The following is a 14,422-nucleotide window of genomic DNA, read 5'->3' on the forward strand; positions in this document are numbered from 1 at the left end:
CATCTTATAGGCAGCATTAAGAGAGATGGCACAGAGGGCAATTTGTTGCCCAAGGGAAATATGCGCTACCCACGGGAGACATATCACCTGAAGTACCTTCATACAATAAAGATTACTGTGGGTAAAAGACATCAGCTGGGTAATTGCGTGAAGCTACATTGGGAGGAATTATAAATGGCAAATGGCTATGAAAGGACTTCATAAAACACACTGGGGCTTAACTGAACCCATTCAGTTACCAATCCCAACCAATCAGCAGTTAATTTTGATCAGACTGTTATAAGTTAGAAAACTTAAATTGAAATCTGATTGTATACATGTACAATATTTTAGTAAATAAGCCCCAGTGTTATATCTTTTTTAGTAAGTATAGAAAATGTACCTGTGCAATATGCTAAGTCGCAGGCTGGTGTTCTGTTCAGCTTATAGACATAGTATCTACCAGGACAAGCCTTAATCTGTATAGTTGATGACCATTGGCAACAATCTCCAGCCCAATGGGCACAGGCTGTGCGATTGACAATACCATCAGTTGAAGCAGGATGTGGTCCATTTAACCACATAGGTGCACCAGTGCCACAGCTATTCGTTTGAATGCATCTTTCGGGTATGCGTACTCCTCCAGTTCCAATGAAACGATACCATCCCTCTTTGTCATTGTCACACCTGCTGCTCACATATAGGTTTCTGGAAGTGCTTCTCCAGGGTTCATCAAGAACGGTGTGACTGACGCATGGATCAGAGCAAGAGTAGGTGCTGCCATCTGTTGTGCATTCCATTCCATGCCCACACACATCTGTGGCACATGGATCAGGATAAGGGCCACAGTCAAATCCATTACCTGGGACCCCAGGTGGACACTGACATATGTAAGATCCAACAGTATTAATGCAAATGGCTAATGGATGGCATTTATTCAGGTCTGGGCTAGAACACTCATCAATGTCAACACAAGTGTTTCCTGTTCCTTTTGTGTAGCCAGGAGGACACAAGCACTTATAGGAGCCAATAGTATTTACACAATATTCAACAGAAGTACAGTTGTTTAACCAGGGGTATTCACATTCATCAATGTCTTCACATAAGAGTCCGTTTCCAATGAATCCATCCTTACAGGTACACTTGATGACACCAGGAAACGTATCACATATTGCATTAGAGTGACAGTCTTCGCAGGTATCAGGCACTTTAACAGACAAGCAAATGGTGTAATAAATTTGTGTTAACTCAATTATTGTTAATTTTTAATGCCTGCATTCATTTAATAATTTTGTTGATTAGGTAGTGGTGTATACCCAGATGGACAAAAGAGTAGGCTAAATGAATTGTACTATAGGTTAGGATAGCACCATCCCTTCACTTTGGGGTAAACGTAAGCTTAAGCTATCCATTCACAGAGTAAAATATAAACTGCTTAATTGGCCCCTGCATTGGTAGCTTATTGCTCTGTATGATGTTATATTGAGTTATCCATGGGCTAGGCCGCTGCTACTGTTTAAGGGCCCCTTAATTCTTTTTACCCCCAGACTCCCCTGTCTAACCAATGATTTACTGTTCCATTGCTATTTTTCATTTCTGTTTGCCATTCTTGGACCCATGGACTGCGTGGCTGGCCAACCCTCTACATACAGTTTCTCATAAATCTTACGGTGTACGTATTTGTCCATAGTTCCAGCTGGGTAATAGCCCAGACTTGCCTCTGGGGAAAGTAACTCCAGATTCATTAAACATTTTGGTGCTAATACCATTTGGTAAGGAAATGTCCTTTCAAATGTCATATTATTGTGATATTCGCTAAACCAAAGGTAATGTCACATGGGACATTTTGCAAAAAGAGCAAAATCACATCTTATGTGGGCAAGCAAACTCCCAACAATAACTTTGAAATCGCTAAACCGTGGAGTTGTAGTGTGTAATTGCACGAAAACAGGGGTGATTAGGCAATACAGTTATTTGACACTCAATAGTTCAGTAGTCTGAAGGTATTATGGGGCTTTTGGCACACAGAAGGGACAAAACATTCCCATAAATATTACCCTTTAAAGGGTTATAAACCCAATCATAACACTGTCCCACTGTGCCCCCTAGTTTTGCTATAGAAGGTGTTGAAAAATGTAATTATAGATGCAAGAAAATTTACCAATGAGCATTCTACTGACCAAAACCTCATTATAAATGCAAAAAAGTTACCAATGAGAACACTGACTTCCCAGCATCTTGCTGTTATCTTACATATAGAGATAATTATGTCATTTTTCCCTTCATTATATGACACAGGAATCAGACATGGGGATAAAGAACAGACTTGTTCAGTGCTGGGAAACTGTGCTTATTGCTCCCAACTCCAATTGCAGGAACAAAGAACAGGGAGCCTTATTTACACAGATCAGCTGGGATTCTCATTGGGGGATTTTTTTTGCATTTTATGCAGTCCCTGGCTGTGGAGATTTGGGGAAAAGTTTTATTGTGCAATATTGCTTTAAGAATACAACCCTGATGTTGCTGGACTACAGCTCCCAGCATGCCTCAACCTTATTATATGTTACATTATTCTGGGGTTTGTAGTCCAGCAACAGTAGAGTAAAGATTGGTTGAGCAGTGCAGCACAGCAGGGTTTAGTTTCCCTTTAAGAAGGAAGTTCTGCTGTAAATAAATTGTAAGTATTCTATAGATAGACCTATTCTAAGCAACTTTTCCATGGTTCTTTCTCGCCTGGAACTGAGAATGTTATATGGTCATCAGGTGACTGACCCAAGCAACCAAAATACAAATTGACATCAAGGCTTCAGTTTTATTGCTATGCTTATACTTCTATCCAGGCCCACTTTTATTCATCTCTAATTCTTACTTCCAAATTGCTTCTTTCTTGCTGAGGTAATTTATCGCTAGTAACTATATAGAATTTAAAATTATAACCCTAAGAGCTGCAGAACCTAAACCCCCCCCTAAAAAACGAATAAAAACAAACCAAATTAAAAAAATGAAGGCCTATTGCAAATTATTTTGGAATACCAATTTCTCTGTCATACTAAAATCTAATTTTTAGGTGAACTACCCGAGTGGGATATATTTTGATTATAGTGATGCTTTTGCTTAATAAAAACTTTTTTCACACAAAATTAAAATGAATACATGCCTTAAAAACCGCATTGTTTATATATTTAGATATAAATAAAGACCAACTTACCTGGCGTACAATCGTTGGTTGCTGAAAGAGAAAAAATATAATATTTCATAAGTAAATAATTAAAAAAAGTCTTACTTCTATCTTCCTAGCATGTTTCAGACTTCCTACTGTATATTATAAAAATGTCTTATCTGCAATGTGTTCCTAACAATACTAGTTGATCCTTAATACATACAATACAGGTAAGTGATCTATTGTAGAGAAAGCTTAGGACCTGGTGTTTTCTAGGGGTTTATTTTCAATAACTTAATGCAGTGATCCCCAACCAGTGCCTCGGGGGCAACATGTTGCTCACCAACCCCTTGGATGTTGAACTCAGTGCCCCCAAACCAGGTAGTTATTTGTTATTTCATGACTTGTTGGCAAGTATTGGTTGAATAAAAACAAGATTTCCTACCAAATAAAGCCCCCTGTAAGCTGATAGTGTGAATAGAGGCTGCCCAATAGCCAATCTTAGCCCTTATTTGACACCTCCATGAACTTTTATGGTGCTTGTGTTGCTCTCCAAGTCTTTTTACATTTGACTGTGGCTCGCGAAAGGTTGGTTAATGCTTACTCAGGCAGCTCTTCTGCCCAGGGGAATGACTGTACATAATGCCAGATAACAAATGTGGTGCTAGGTGCACAGTACACCGGTGCAGACAGCCCTTCCGTTACCACCCGCCATAGGTGGCATACAGTAAGGACAGGACCCTGTTGCAGCCAGACCCTAGATGTGTGCCCTAGTGATGTGCGGGATAAACCCACTGGACCTGTGGGTTTACCCTTAGATCTGGTGGGTTAGGGTTGAAATTTGGGCAACCATTACGGATTTGGGTTAGGTGCGGGTAAGACTGGGGAAATACACTTTTCTGCACACAGAACTAGTGTACAGAGGGGAAAGATGCAGGTACTGGTTGGATGCGGGTCCTATAATAGCAACATTTTGTGGATTAGGGTCAGGTGTGGGTTAAGTTTATGGGGGTTTAGTTCTTCCCGACCAGCACATCACTACCAGGCCCCTTAAATATATAGTGCTGTTTTTGTTTATCAGTGCTTTGTTCAAGAGGGGCAAGTGGGAGGAGGCATAAGTGTCTCCTCTCCCACCCCCTACCTGTCCCCCAGGTCCAGACTAGGATTGAAAATGGCCCTGCCCCTGGCTAGTGATGGGCAGACTTGCCCCATTTTGCTTTGCATTTTATCTTCCAACAAATGCACTGGAGTCAACTGGGGTATATGTTTTACAAATTTTTCCCAACGCAAAAAAATGTTTTGCTTTTTTTCAGTAATGAAAAATATTTTTCTGCCAACTTCCTCAGCAACTATTTTATCATTGCATTCAGAGAAACCTTTTGGAGTTATAAACAGACAATACCAAGATCAATGGAAATGAATGAATGCCTTGTAAATAGGTTTGTATGTAAAGTTCTTTAAAGTGTTTTTCAGTTGGAAGGGGACATAAACCTTCCCTACTTCACCACGGAAGGCTTCCCAATCTTAATTACAGATATAAGGGAATTTTTGTTGATCTTATGATATTTAGGAACAATGAAGAGTACAAAGAGCAGGAAGGATATCTAATTGAAACAATGAGCCAATGGTCCTGGAAGACATGTAAAAAGTTCAATAATTCAGTGTTGCTTCATGAATCTGCCCTTGTAGTTGCTGGAGAACAACTCCCTTTCATGCTAATATGTTGGAGAATGTTGAAATGCTGTTAGTCCAGCAACATGGATAGAGCAACACTGCTGAAAGTTTGTGTTCCTTTAACAACTATAAATTGTGTTACTTTATTACTACAATACTGTATGCTTATAGGTTTTATTCTGTACCTGTTAATCCCTCCACCTGAAGAGCATGAGGGCTGTTTGAAACTACGCATATGTTCCATGTTCCTTTGGCAGGAATATTAATTTCATACAATGATCCCCAGATTTCAGACACAATTGTTTTTGGCGTTGGGTCTGTAGCTACAATAAGGAAAAAAAAATAATTAGGCAGCACAGTGGTTTGGTTTAGGGACCAAAATATGCTATCTCCAATCAAAATCTATTTGGAGCTGAGAATATTAGGTAATTTAATCAGACACCTCCTCACTATATCTGACCATAGCCATAATGGTCCGTGTGAATAGCTATGATGCTATGCTATGATTGAACCACAGAGAGTTTGTCTGTTTACATGACACAATGCAGACCTTGGCAAAAGGTAGTTTCCACCTGGCCAAAATGATATCTGAATCATCCCAGTTGGATACTGATTTTAGGATCAATCATATTGGTGCTATAACAGGTCAACAGAAACCAAGTCAGCAACCAGTGTTGTCTATTTATGGACACATTAAGGACCACATGATATTTTCATGCCATTTTAACCACTTACTGTGATTGGCATCATCACAATTTAGGGATTGGACCCTTTGATGGCCTCTGGAAGCTGCCTTTGTGATTTATAGAAAGAATAAACCACAATTCTGCATTAGTGACCACCAAGGGGCAATCATTTTGTGGCTTAAATAGGTGACTTGCAAGAATCCCATATTGCTAGTCTTTTCACAGATGGAAGATCCCAGAGACTGCCCAGTTGCAACCACTGCAGTTGAACCCACATGCTCCATTGACTAGCAGTAGCGATAACCAACCCTGGCATTCTCCTCGGGCTAAACCACTAAGCAAAGGTTGGCTACTATAGAATTACTCCTACCCTATGCCCACAACCCAAGGCCTGAGCCAGCACATCCCTGAACAGGATACTTTCCACACCAAGACTGCTATTTGACCCTAGAACAGCGGTTCTCAACCTGTGGGTCGGGACCCCTTTGGGGGTCGAATGATCCTTTCACAGGGGTCGCCTAAGACCATTGGAAAACACATATTTCTGATGGTCTTAGGAATAATTTTATGGTTGGGGGTCACCACAACATGAGGAACTATATTAAAGGGTCACGGCATTAGGAAGGTTGAGAATCGCTGCCCGAGAAAGTCTAGTTCAATAATGATATAGATATTAATCTACAATTTAAGTTTTTTACTAAATTTAAAGCAAGTCTACCTATACAACTACAATCATCCAATAACAAAAGCTAGAGCATTTTTTTGGCCATGCATCTTTTTCACTTTCAAACTGATAAAACCTAAGTATAATATAGTAAATAATGTACCCCTTGTTGTAAAATATAAGTATAATATAAGTCACCCAGGAGTTCAATGATAGCATAAAGACACAAGGTCAAAGGCTGGAACTCCATGGTGAGTTTTAATACCCTTATATTTTACAAAAGTGGATTCATAATTAATGATAATACAGTACAATAATAAGTTTCAGTGAGTCATGTGACAGAAATGACATCACTTAGCCCTGGTCATTACATATGACATCACTAAGAACTATGATACAATTTACAGTATATTCCTAGCTCTTGAATATTAGAATCAAATATTTTATTCATCACCATGTGTACACAGAAATATTCTGAGATATTGGCTAAATTGAATATAATGCACTTACAGCCAGGCCCGGAAATAGTTATTGAAGTAATCTGTCCATCAATGATCACCAGTAAGGTTTTGAAGTCAGCTGTTACCGTAAAGTCATCACAATGAGTTAGGACATTATAGTATTTGTAAAACACCTTTACAACATTGTTAATAGGTATTGATAGAGTGTAATCCAGATAGTTGAAAACCTTGGGGGATAAAAAGGTTAAATTCTGGTTACATTTCTAACAATTATGACAAAGGGCATTTGATCTTGAAAAACAGTCTCTGTTTTACTATGTAAGGTTAAAAGAGACACATAGAATAAATGAAGGAAATACTAATCTTGTAGACAATTATGAATAATATACGGTGCTGGTTTTACTTTGGTCTAAAAATTTTTACTATCTATAAAAATGGCCCCTTTATTGGAGCTCCCTATGGATCCTATCAGGTGTCTGTACCTGTTTCAAATGAGGCGTGGCACAGTAGTCGATGGATAGCCAATCACACTCCCTCAGTCACACTATCCCTATCAGGTCAGCCTAGCTGCTGATTGGTTCCTATTCTACAGTGCAGCATGCTGCCTGAAAGGAGGCAGCAGGAAGTGGAACAGATGGGGGGGCTAGTGGGGTTTTTAGAGAAGTTTAAAAAAAAATCAGCCCAAAACAATACTTTTTAAAGCACATTTATTCTATATTTAGGAGTTCTTTGGTACAATATTGTTTTTCACACAAGATGTCCCCTTTAAGACAATGACAACCTTAGCTCATAGGATCCATACAAATACATGTAATAAACAGAGCCAGTATACTTTATCTTATTCATTTCCTACTTTACTGCTCTGAAGCTGGCTCCACCAAGGAAAGCAGAAAGAGTTATTGTAGTCCCTTAGGTTCTAACTGCCAGCATATAAGCTCTGAGGAGATGACACCTGTCAGTCACTAGTCAGTACTACTGCTAACTGTAAGTAATGCCCTGTCTATGCCCACTGTTATCAGGGAGGTGAATTTATTCATGTATTAAATGCTGTGAAGTTATGTGCTATGTACCATCCTGAAGTGACATCTGTGAGATCTTAGAGCCTGTTGGTAAGAGTCTAAAGGTCCACTTCACATAGTATACCATACACTGGCTGACATGGTGACTGATATCCATGGTACATAATAACTTTGTTTGGGAACATGTATGGCCAGCTTAGTAAGTACTGTGACTATGACCATACTTTGTTAGAGCGGCTTGTTTTTAGATACAGAGCTCCCACAGGGACAGTACTTACCTTGCCCAGATCTGAGATGTCAATTTGAAAGTGATGCCCATAACTCAGAGATGCCATTTCTCTGTAAATGAGGAACGATGGTTCATTTACATCCCAGCAATGCCCTGTTGTCAAAAATAAGACCTGGGGACAAAAACAGTGAACATTAAAACATCACTTGTTTAAAAAAAAAAAAAACTGTCTTTCTATCTCTTCTCTGTTCAGTAGTGATTCATGTCTTTGTAAACACCCAACTAACACAATATAATAACAAAACCTGGTACTGTACCTGTGACTGTTTGGTAGTTATGAGTGAACGTATGCTGTTCAGAAGGGAAATATCATCGTAATCTTTAGCAGATGCATCTGTGAGCACTAGAATGATAGATCTGTCTGGGGAATTCTCTAAAGCCACTTTGAGTCCATTCATTGCAAATTCTGGGCAGTCGCCTCCATCATAGGCATAGAGATTACTAATAAAAGATTTAAACTCATCTATTGACTTTGTCATCTTTACTTGGCCAAATGCTGTAAAAAAAAAAAAAAAGGGTAAAAATAATTTTTTTAGGTAAACATGTCGGAATGGCTTGATTCTAGCAATAGCTTAGAAAGCAAGAAAAATGGTCATTCATGCAGTGAGGTGAAGTTCAGTAGCTCATGGCCCTATCTGGTGTAACTAGTACTAGTTAGGAATTAATTACTCTAGTGCTGGGTATGGCAAAAGAGAGTCAAGCAAGAACAGAGAAAACCTAAAATGTAATATCAGATATCTCAGGTAGAAAGTAAAAAAAACACAGAGCACTGGAACACCTAAAGTACAATGAAAGGTTAATATAAATAAAAGTCAGTCTAAAGGCATTCTTTTTAAGTACTTACTGCATATCTAAATTCCCAGATCCCTGCTTGCTTCTCTGAGATATGGTGCTGGCAGCCTACAGCAGTGTGAAGCCTACAGTGACATCACTGAAATCTCTCTCCCCTTCCTATTGTATGTATGTATGTATGTATGTATGTATAACTTTATTTATAAAGCGATACTTATGTACGCAGTGCTGTACAGTAGAATACATTAATACAAACAGGGGGTTATTAAGATAATAATAGATAAATACACAGTATAACAATAAATACAAATAAATACAAGATACAGTTGCAATAAGATAAGAGTCAAAGACACAAGAGGATGGAGGTCCCTGCCCCGTAGAGCTTACAATCTATATGGGAGGGTAACTAACAGACACAAGTAGGCAAATATAAGTGCTGTAGGTCACAGTGGGTGACACTACAATATAAGTGCTAGTTTCCAGATCAGGTGCTGGGCGAGTGCTCCAAAAGGTAGTCTTTTAGTTTAGTTTTAAAAAGACTGAGGGAGGATTCTCTCCGGAGGAAATCAGGGAGGGAATTCCAAATGTAAGGGGCAGAAAGGCAGAAAGGTTTAAGGCGGGAAACCGCAGTAGTAGTGGGGGGCGCAACCAAACGATTGCTCTGCGAGGAACGAAGGAGTCGGCCAGGAACGTACGGAGACACAAGGGAAGAGATGTAGTGAGGAGCAGAGGAATGGAGGGCTTTGAAGGTTAAGAGAAGGAGTTTGTAAGAAATTCTTTGTTTAATAGGAAGCCACGATAAGGACTTTAGCAGGGGAAGGGCCTGAACTCTTCTGGATGAGAGGAGGAGAATTCTGGCAGCAGTGTTTAATATAGACTGTAGGGGGGAAAGATGGGAGTTAGGGAGGCCGGTTAGTAGCAGGTTACAGTAGTCAAGTCGGGATAGGATGAGAGCATGCATGAGCAGCCTAGCTGTTGCAGTTGAGAGAAATGGACGTATTTTGGCAATATTGCGCAGGAAAAAGTGACAGGTTTTGACAGTGGAGTTAATATGGTCAGAGAAGGAGAGACTGGAGTCAAAGATCACCCCCAAACAATGCGCCGAATCGACCGGGTTGATGAGGGTGCCATCAATAGAAATAGAAAAGGGGGGGGTAGGACCAGGCTTAGGCGGAAAGATCATTAGTTCAGTTTTTGTTTTTGTCATTGGTTCAGTTTGAGGTGGTGTTGGTTCATCCAATTAGAGATAGCCAGGAGGCAGTTAGAGATTTGAGTCTCAGTTTCGACTGTTATCAAGTGTGTAACTTGATCCTGTCTGCTGTTCTGAGCTACACATGCCCACCAGCCAATCAGAAGCTGATCTGGCAGAGGGGGGGGGGGGGGAGGGAATGAAACACATGTGCAGTATGAAGCAAGGAGGGAAAGGAAGGGAGAATACCTTTTTAGAGATGGCTGCCTGTTCTAGAAAATGTGAAGTAAGTGTGACTGAGTAAATATTTGATTAGGTGAGCCAAAAGTGTGGCGTTTTTACTAAACAATAGGAGGACTATTGGGCAGTATGCTTTTTACATTTTGACTTGCGTTCTCCTTTAAGCTTGGAGTTTTGCTGTGAAGTTGTGATGTAATTTTATTGGAAATGAATAAAAGCTGATTTTTTTGCTTTTAATATTTTTCTGGCGTTGCAGTGCTCTGTGTTATTTTTGCTTTTCTACACAAAGCAAAGTCTGCGGGGCAGTGACTACACGTGTAGCATGGATACACACCATAGACCGGTCAGTGCTCCCTACAATTTTGTGTTGGACTGTCTTTAGATATCTCAGGTAGGCTGACCCTGATTGGCTATACTAGGAAGTATTGTGGTGTAGTCAGTAATGGTAAGCACTGAATTAAGCATTTTCTGATCAACTTGTAACTAGAAAATTACAATTATTGTTGAAAAAAATAATATGTGGCTTGCAAAAGTTCTGTATTCATATTATGTACGCTAATAACAATTACTACAATAAACACAACTAAGTAGTTTTAGTACTTTGTATATTGGACTTTCCCCAGACTTCCAAAATCCCTGTTATTCTCCACACAACAAATAATGGAATGTTTATTAAAAAGGCTAAGTAACTCTATGTGCAACAAGCACAGGACTTTCCTTTCTATAAACATTTGCTGAATAACTGCCTGTATAATGATTCTGAAATATTCTCTTTCTTGATAAAGATAAGGGAAAAAATAGAACAAAGAAAACATACATGGGTCATTGAATTCAACCAATGTATACTGTCGATCTCCACATGGAAATTGTGCTATTGTCCGATCCAGAATCCAGCCATTCACTACTTTTAGCTGTTGCATGTCATAGTACATTGACCCTGTAGTGTCCACCACATAGGTCAGGGATGATGTGACTGAAAGACAAAATAAACAAGGCTTATAGCTTAATAGTTCAAGGAAAGACTAACACACAGCTCTACAACAGTGTTTTCATAAGCAGGTTAAAACAGTTCTACAACACTGCAGAAAATGTTGCCAATTTAGAAAGCAGTTAAGGTGATTACGTCTAAGAAAAACTCTTCTCTGCTGTGTATTTGTTTTCTCTTCTCCCTTTGTGAAGATAAAGGGAGTGAGAGAGAAAAATCATGAACAGTAGGTAGTTCATTAGGTAATAAGGAGGTACTGCAGAGTACACAGGAGATTAGGGTCAGTGACTTTAAGGTCATGTGGTCAATGAAAGTCCCTGAGGAGTTCTATGGCAGTGTAAAAACATAGAGCTGATGACCAAGTAACATAGTAACATAGTAAGTTAGGTTGAAAAAAAGACATACATTCATCATGTTCAACCATAATGCCTATATATAACCTGCCTAACTGCTAGTTGATCCAGAGGAAGGCAAAAAACCCCATCTGAAGCCTCTCTAATTTGCCGCAGAGGGGAAAAAAATTCCTTCCTGAATCCAAGATTTCAATCGGACCAGTCCCTGGATCAACTAGTACTAAGAGCTATCTCCCATAACCCTGTATTCCCTCACTTGCTAAGAATCCATCCAGCCCCTTCTTAAAGCTATATAATGTATCAGCCAGCACAACTGATTCGGGGAGGGAATTCCACAACTTCACAGCTCTCACAGTAAAAAATCCTTTCCAAATATTTAAACGGAACCTCCCTTCTTCTAAACGAAGTGGGTGCCCTCGTGTCTGTTGGAAGGCCCTACTGGTAAATAAAGCATTAGAGAGGTTGTTATGATCCCCTTATATATTTATACATAGTTATCATGTCACCTCTTAAGCACCTCTTCTCCAGTGTAAACAGACCCAACTTGGCCAGTCTTTCTTCATAACTGAGACTTTCCAAACACCAGCATAGTTGCCCTTCTCTGGACCCTCTCTAATTCAATCATGTCCCATTTGGTTTTATGCAAGTCAAAGAGGTGGTTACCAATATCCTCATATTTAACAACAGGGGGTACATTATTATAATACAAAAATTTCAGTGCATGTGACTGTTAATTAGAATTTTTCACCATGTATGGACTTGCTGCGAAATTCCTCATTAATAGAATTGTAGAACTATTTAATATTTAGAGATAGCTAGCGTAATTAAACATAATTAAACTAGCTTAAACAGTTTGAACTGATACAGTTGATAAGTAGTGATGAGCGAATCTGTCCCGTTTCGCTTCGCCGAAAAAATCCTGAATTTTTCAAAAGATTTGTGAAAAGGCGGAAAATTCGTGAAACGGCAAAAATGTCACACGTCAAAAAAAATTGTCGCACGGCGAATTTTTCCGAATCCATGCCTGGCGAAACATTTCGCCCATCACTATTGATAAGCTTTAAACACTCTGCTAATCTGTAGGTAGAAAGCAAATGTATACCCATCAAGTGCAACCCAAACCTTTCCACAAGGTAATCCAGAAGAAAATAAAAACAATCTGCCAAAACCCTTGACAAAGATATAGAAGAGTTATAAACCATGTGAGTAGAATAAAGTTTTTAAAAATGAAACAATAGTTATGGTACAATAGCTGTGCACTTACCAATGGGTGGAGATGTCAGGGATGCATGGGATCTCTCTGCAGTCAAGAAACAAATCAGCAATGTTAGAAATACATGTATTGCCATTTTACAAAATAAAAGAAGTGAGTCTGCTGCTTGGCTAGCTGTCCCTTTTATAAGGATTTTTAAAAGAGGGGGACAATTAAAAGAGACGTCATTATGACATCCGTAGCTCATTTTGTTTTTATTGCATTTTTTAATTTAAGATTAACAATAGGCAATAATCCATTTAACAGTCATGTGTCACAGAAGGAAGTGAGTGGGGGAAACTTTTAGAAGCTTTAGCAGAATTAAACTTTACCTTTACTCCCTTTACTTTGTATTCTTTATGCAAAACTTACCCTGTTCTTATACCTTACAGTACAGTACGTTTCTTTCTTTTACAACATATCACAAACCCAAAATCGGAACAGTAATGGCTGTTTGTTCAAAACTTAACCTACATTACATTACATCAGGTCTTTTATCTCATAATTTTTTCTCAGTTCATATAAAATAAAACATAATATTGATTCTGATCAATTAGATCAGTTTCTATAGGGTAGATTCATAGGTGGGCAAAGGAAAAGGTTCATCAAAGAGTGACCATGAATTAAAAAAATAAATCCTATCACAACCCTTTACAAATGTACCTTAGTGCTTCGAGTTTATTTCAAGAACCTTTTTTGAGTTTCTGAAACTCAAATGTAGAAGATTTATGAAGCCCAAAAAACATGAATGCAAAAATTCGGCATCTAAACGCTGACAAATTCATGTAGAAGTCAATGGGAGTTGTCCTACGCAAAGTTGAAGTGAGTTTTCAGAGTTCGTAGGCTCATTACAAATGATGAGTAGAATATTATTTCACTGGGTTACATTTTCCCAAGTTTTTAATTGACCATTTTAAAATGTGGGCTGTGACACTCCACCATATATCCCTCCAACCTTCTGAAAACTTCAGTTTCTGAAAAAATGAAGGGAGCACAGAAGTTTCACTATGCTAGGAACAGTATGGCTTCTGTGTGTAAGTGGCTGCAGGTAAGGCTCCAGTACTTCATACAGGTTATAGATTGCTGCTCTGCTCACTATTTCTTCCTCTGATAATCCCTCTAGAGTTGATCTTTCCCTGAAAACTCGAGGATACATCACTCTAGGACAATCACATACTTGATTCTCTTCTTCACATTCAAGAAAAAAATCCTACATCTTGTCTTAACAAACGCTCACCAATCTCAATGTTGTTTAGTAACGCCCACTCCTAGGAGGTGTTTATATTCAAAATAATTATCACAATATTTCATGCTTTTAAAATACGGGGCCGATTCACTAAGGGTCCTTAAAGGTGTTCTTTAATTAAGTAACGATTCACCAAAGTCATTTCGCATACGTTACTAGTTATATCGCATGCGCAGAAATCTCAATTATCACAAAGTGTTTTGTCCATCGCATTGCGATAATTATCTAATAGAAATAATAGTAACGCATAATTCACAGACATATTTTAAACGTTAAAAGCATGAAATATTGCAATTATTGTGGCATTGGTGAATTGTTTCGCAAAACTTCAGCAAAAATTAGCCACAGAAAAATTTGTTGCACGTCAAAAAAATTAGTAGTTGCGTGAAATTTGGTGCGTTGGCAGCAATTTGGGCCCGGGCGCGTAAAAATG

General features: G+C 38.8%; 1 protein-coding gene across 1 annotated transcript; it reads right to left on the minus strand.

The window, feature by feature from the left end:
- Window positions 1-329: 329 nt before the first annotated feature.
- LOC116407809 lies at window positions 330-12,877 on the minus strand. Its single transcript, XM_031893838.1, has 8 exons — window positions 12,756-12,877; window positions 10,971-11,126; window positions 8,190-8,428; window positions 7,922-8,044; window positions 6,674-6,851; window positions 4,999-5,136; window positions 3,188-3,208; window positions 330-1,186 (listed from the first exon to the last, which is right to left on the minus strand). Exons 1-8 carry the CDS (start codon window positions 12,838-12,840, stop codon window positions 330-332), a joined length of 1,797 nt encoding a protein of 598 aa, XP_031749698.1. The 5' UTR covers window positions 12,841-12,877.
- Between the last annotated feature and the right edge of the window lie 1,545 nt (window positions 12,878-14,422).

Source organism: Xenopus tropicalis, chromosome 9 (assembly GCF_000004195.4).
Source record: "Xenopus tropicalis strain Nigerian chromosome 9, UCB_Xtro_10.0, whole genome shotgun sequence".
Lineage (NCBI taxonomy): Eukaryota > Metazoa > Chordata > Amphibia > Anura > Pipidae > Xenopus > Xenopus tropicalis.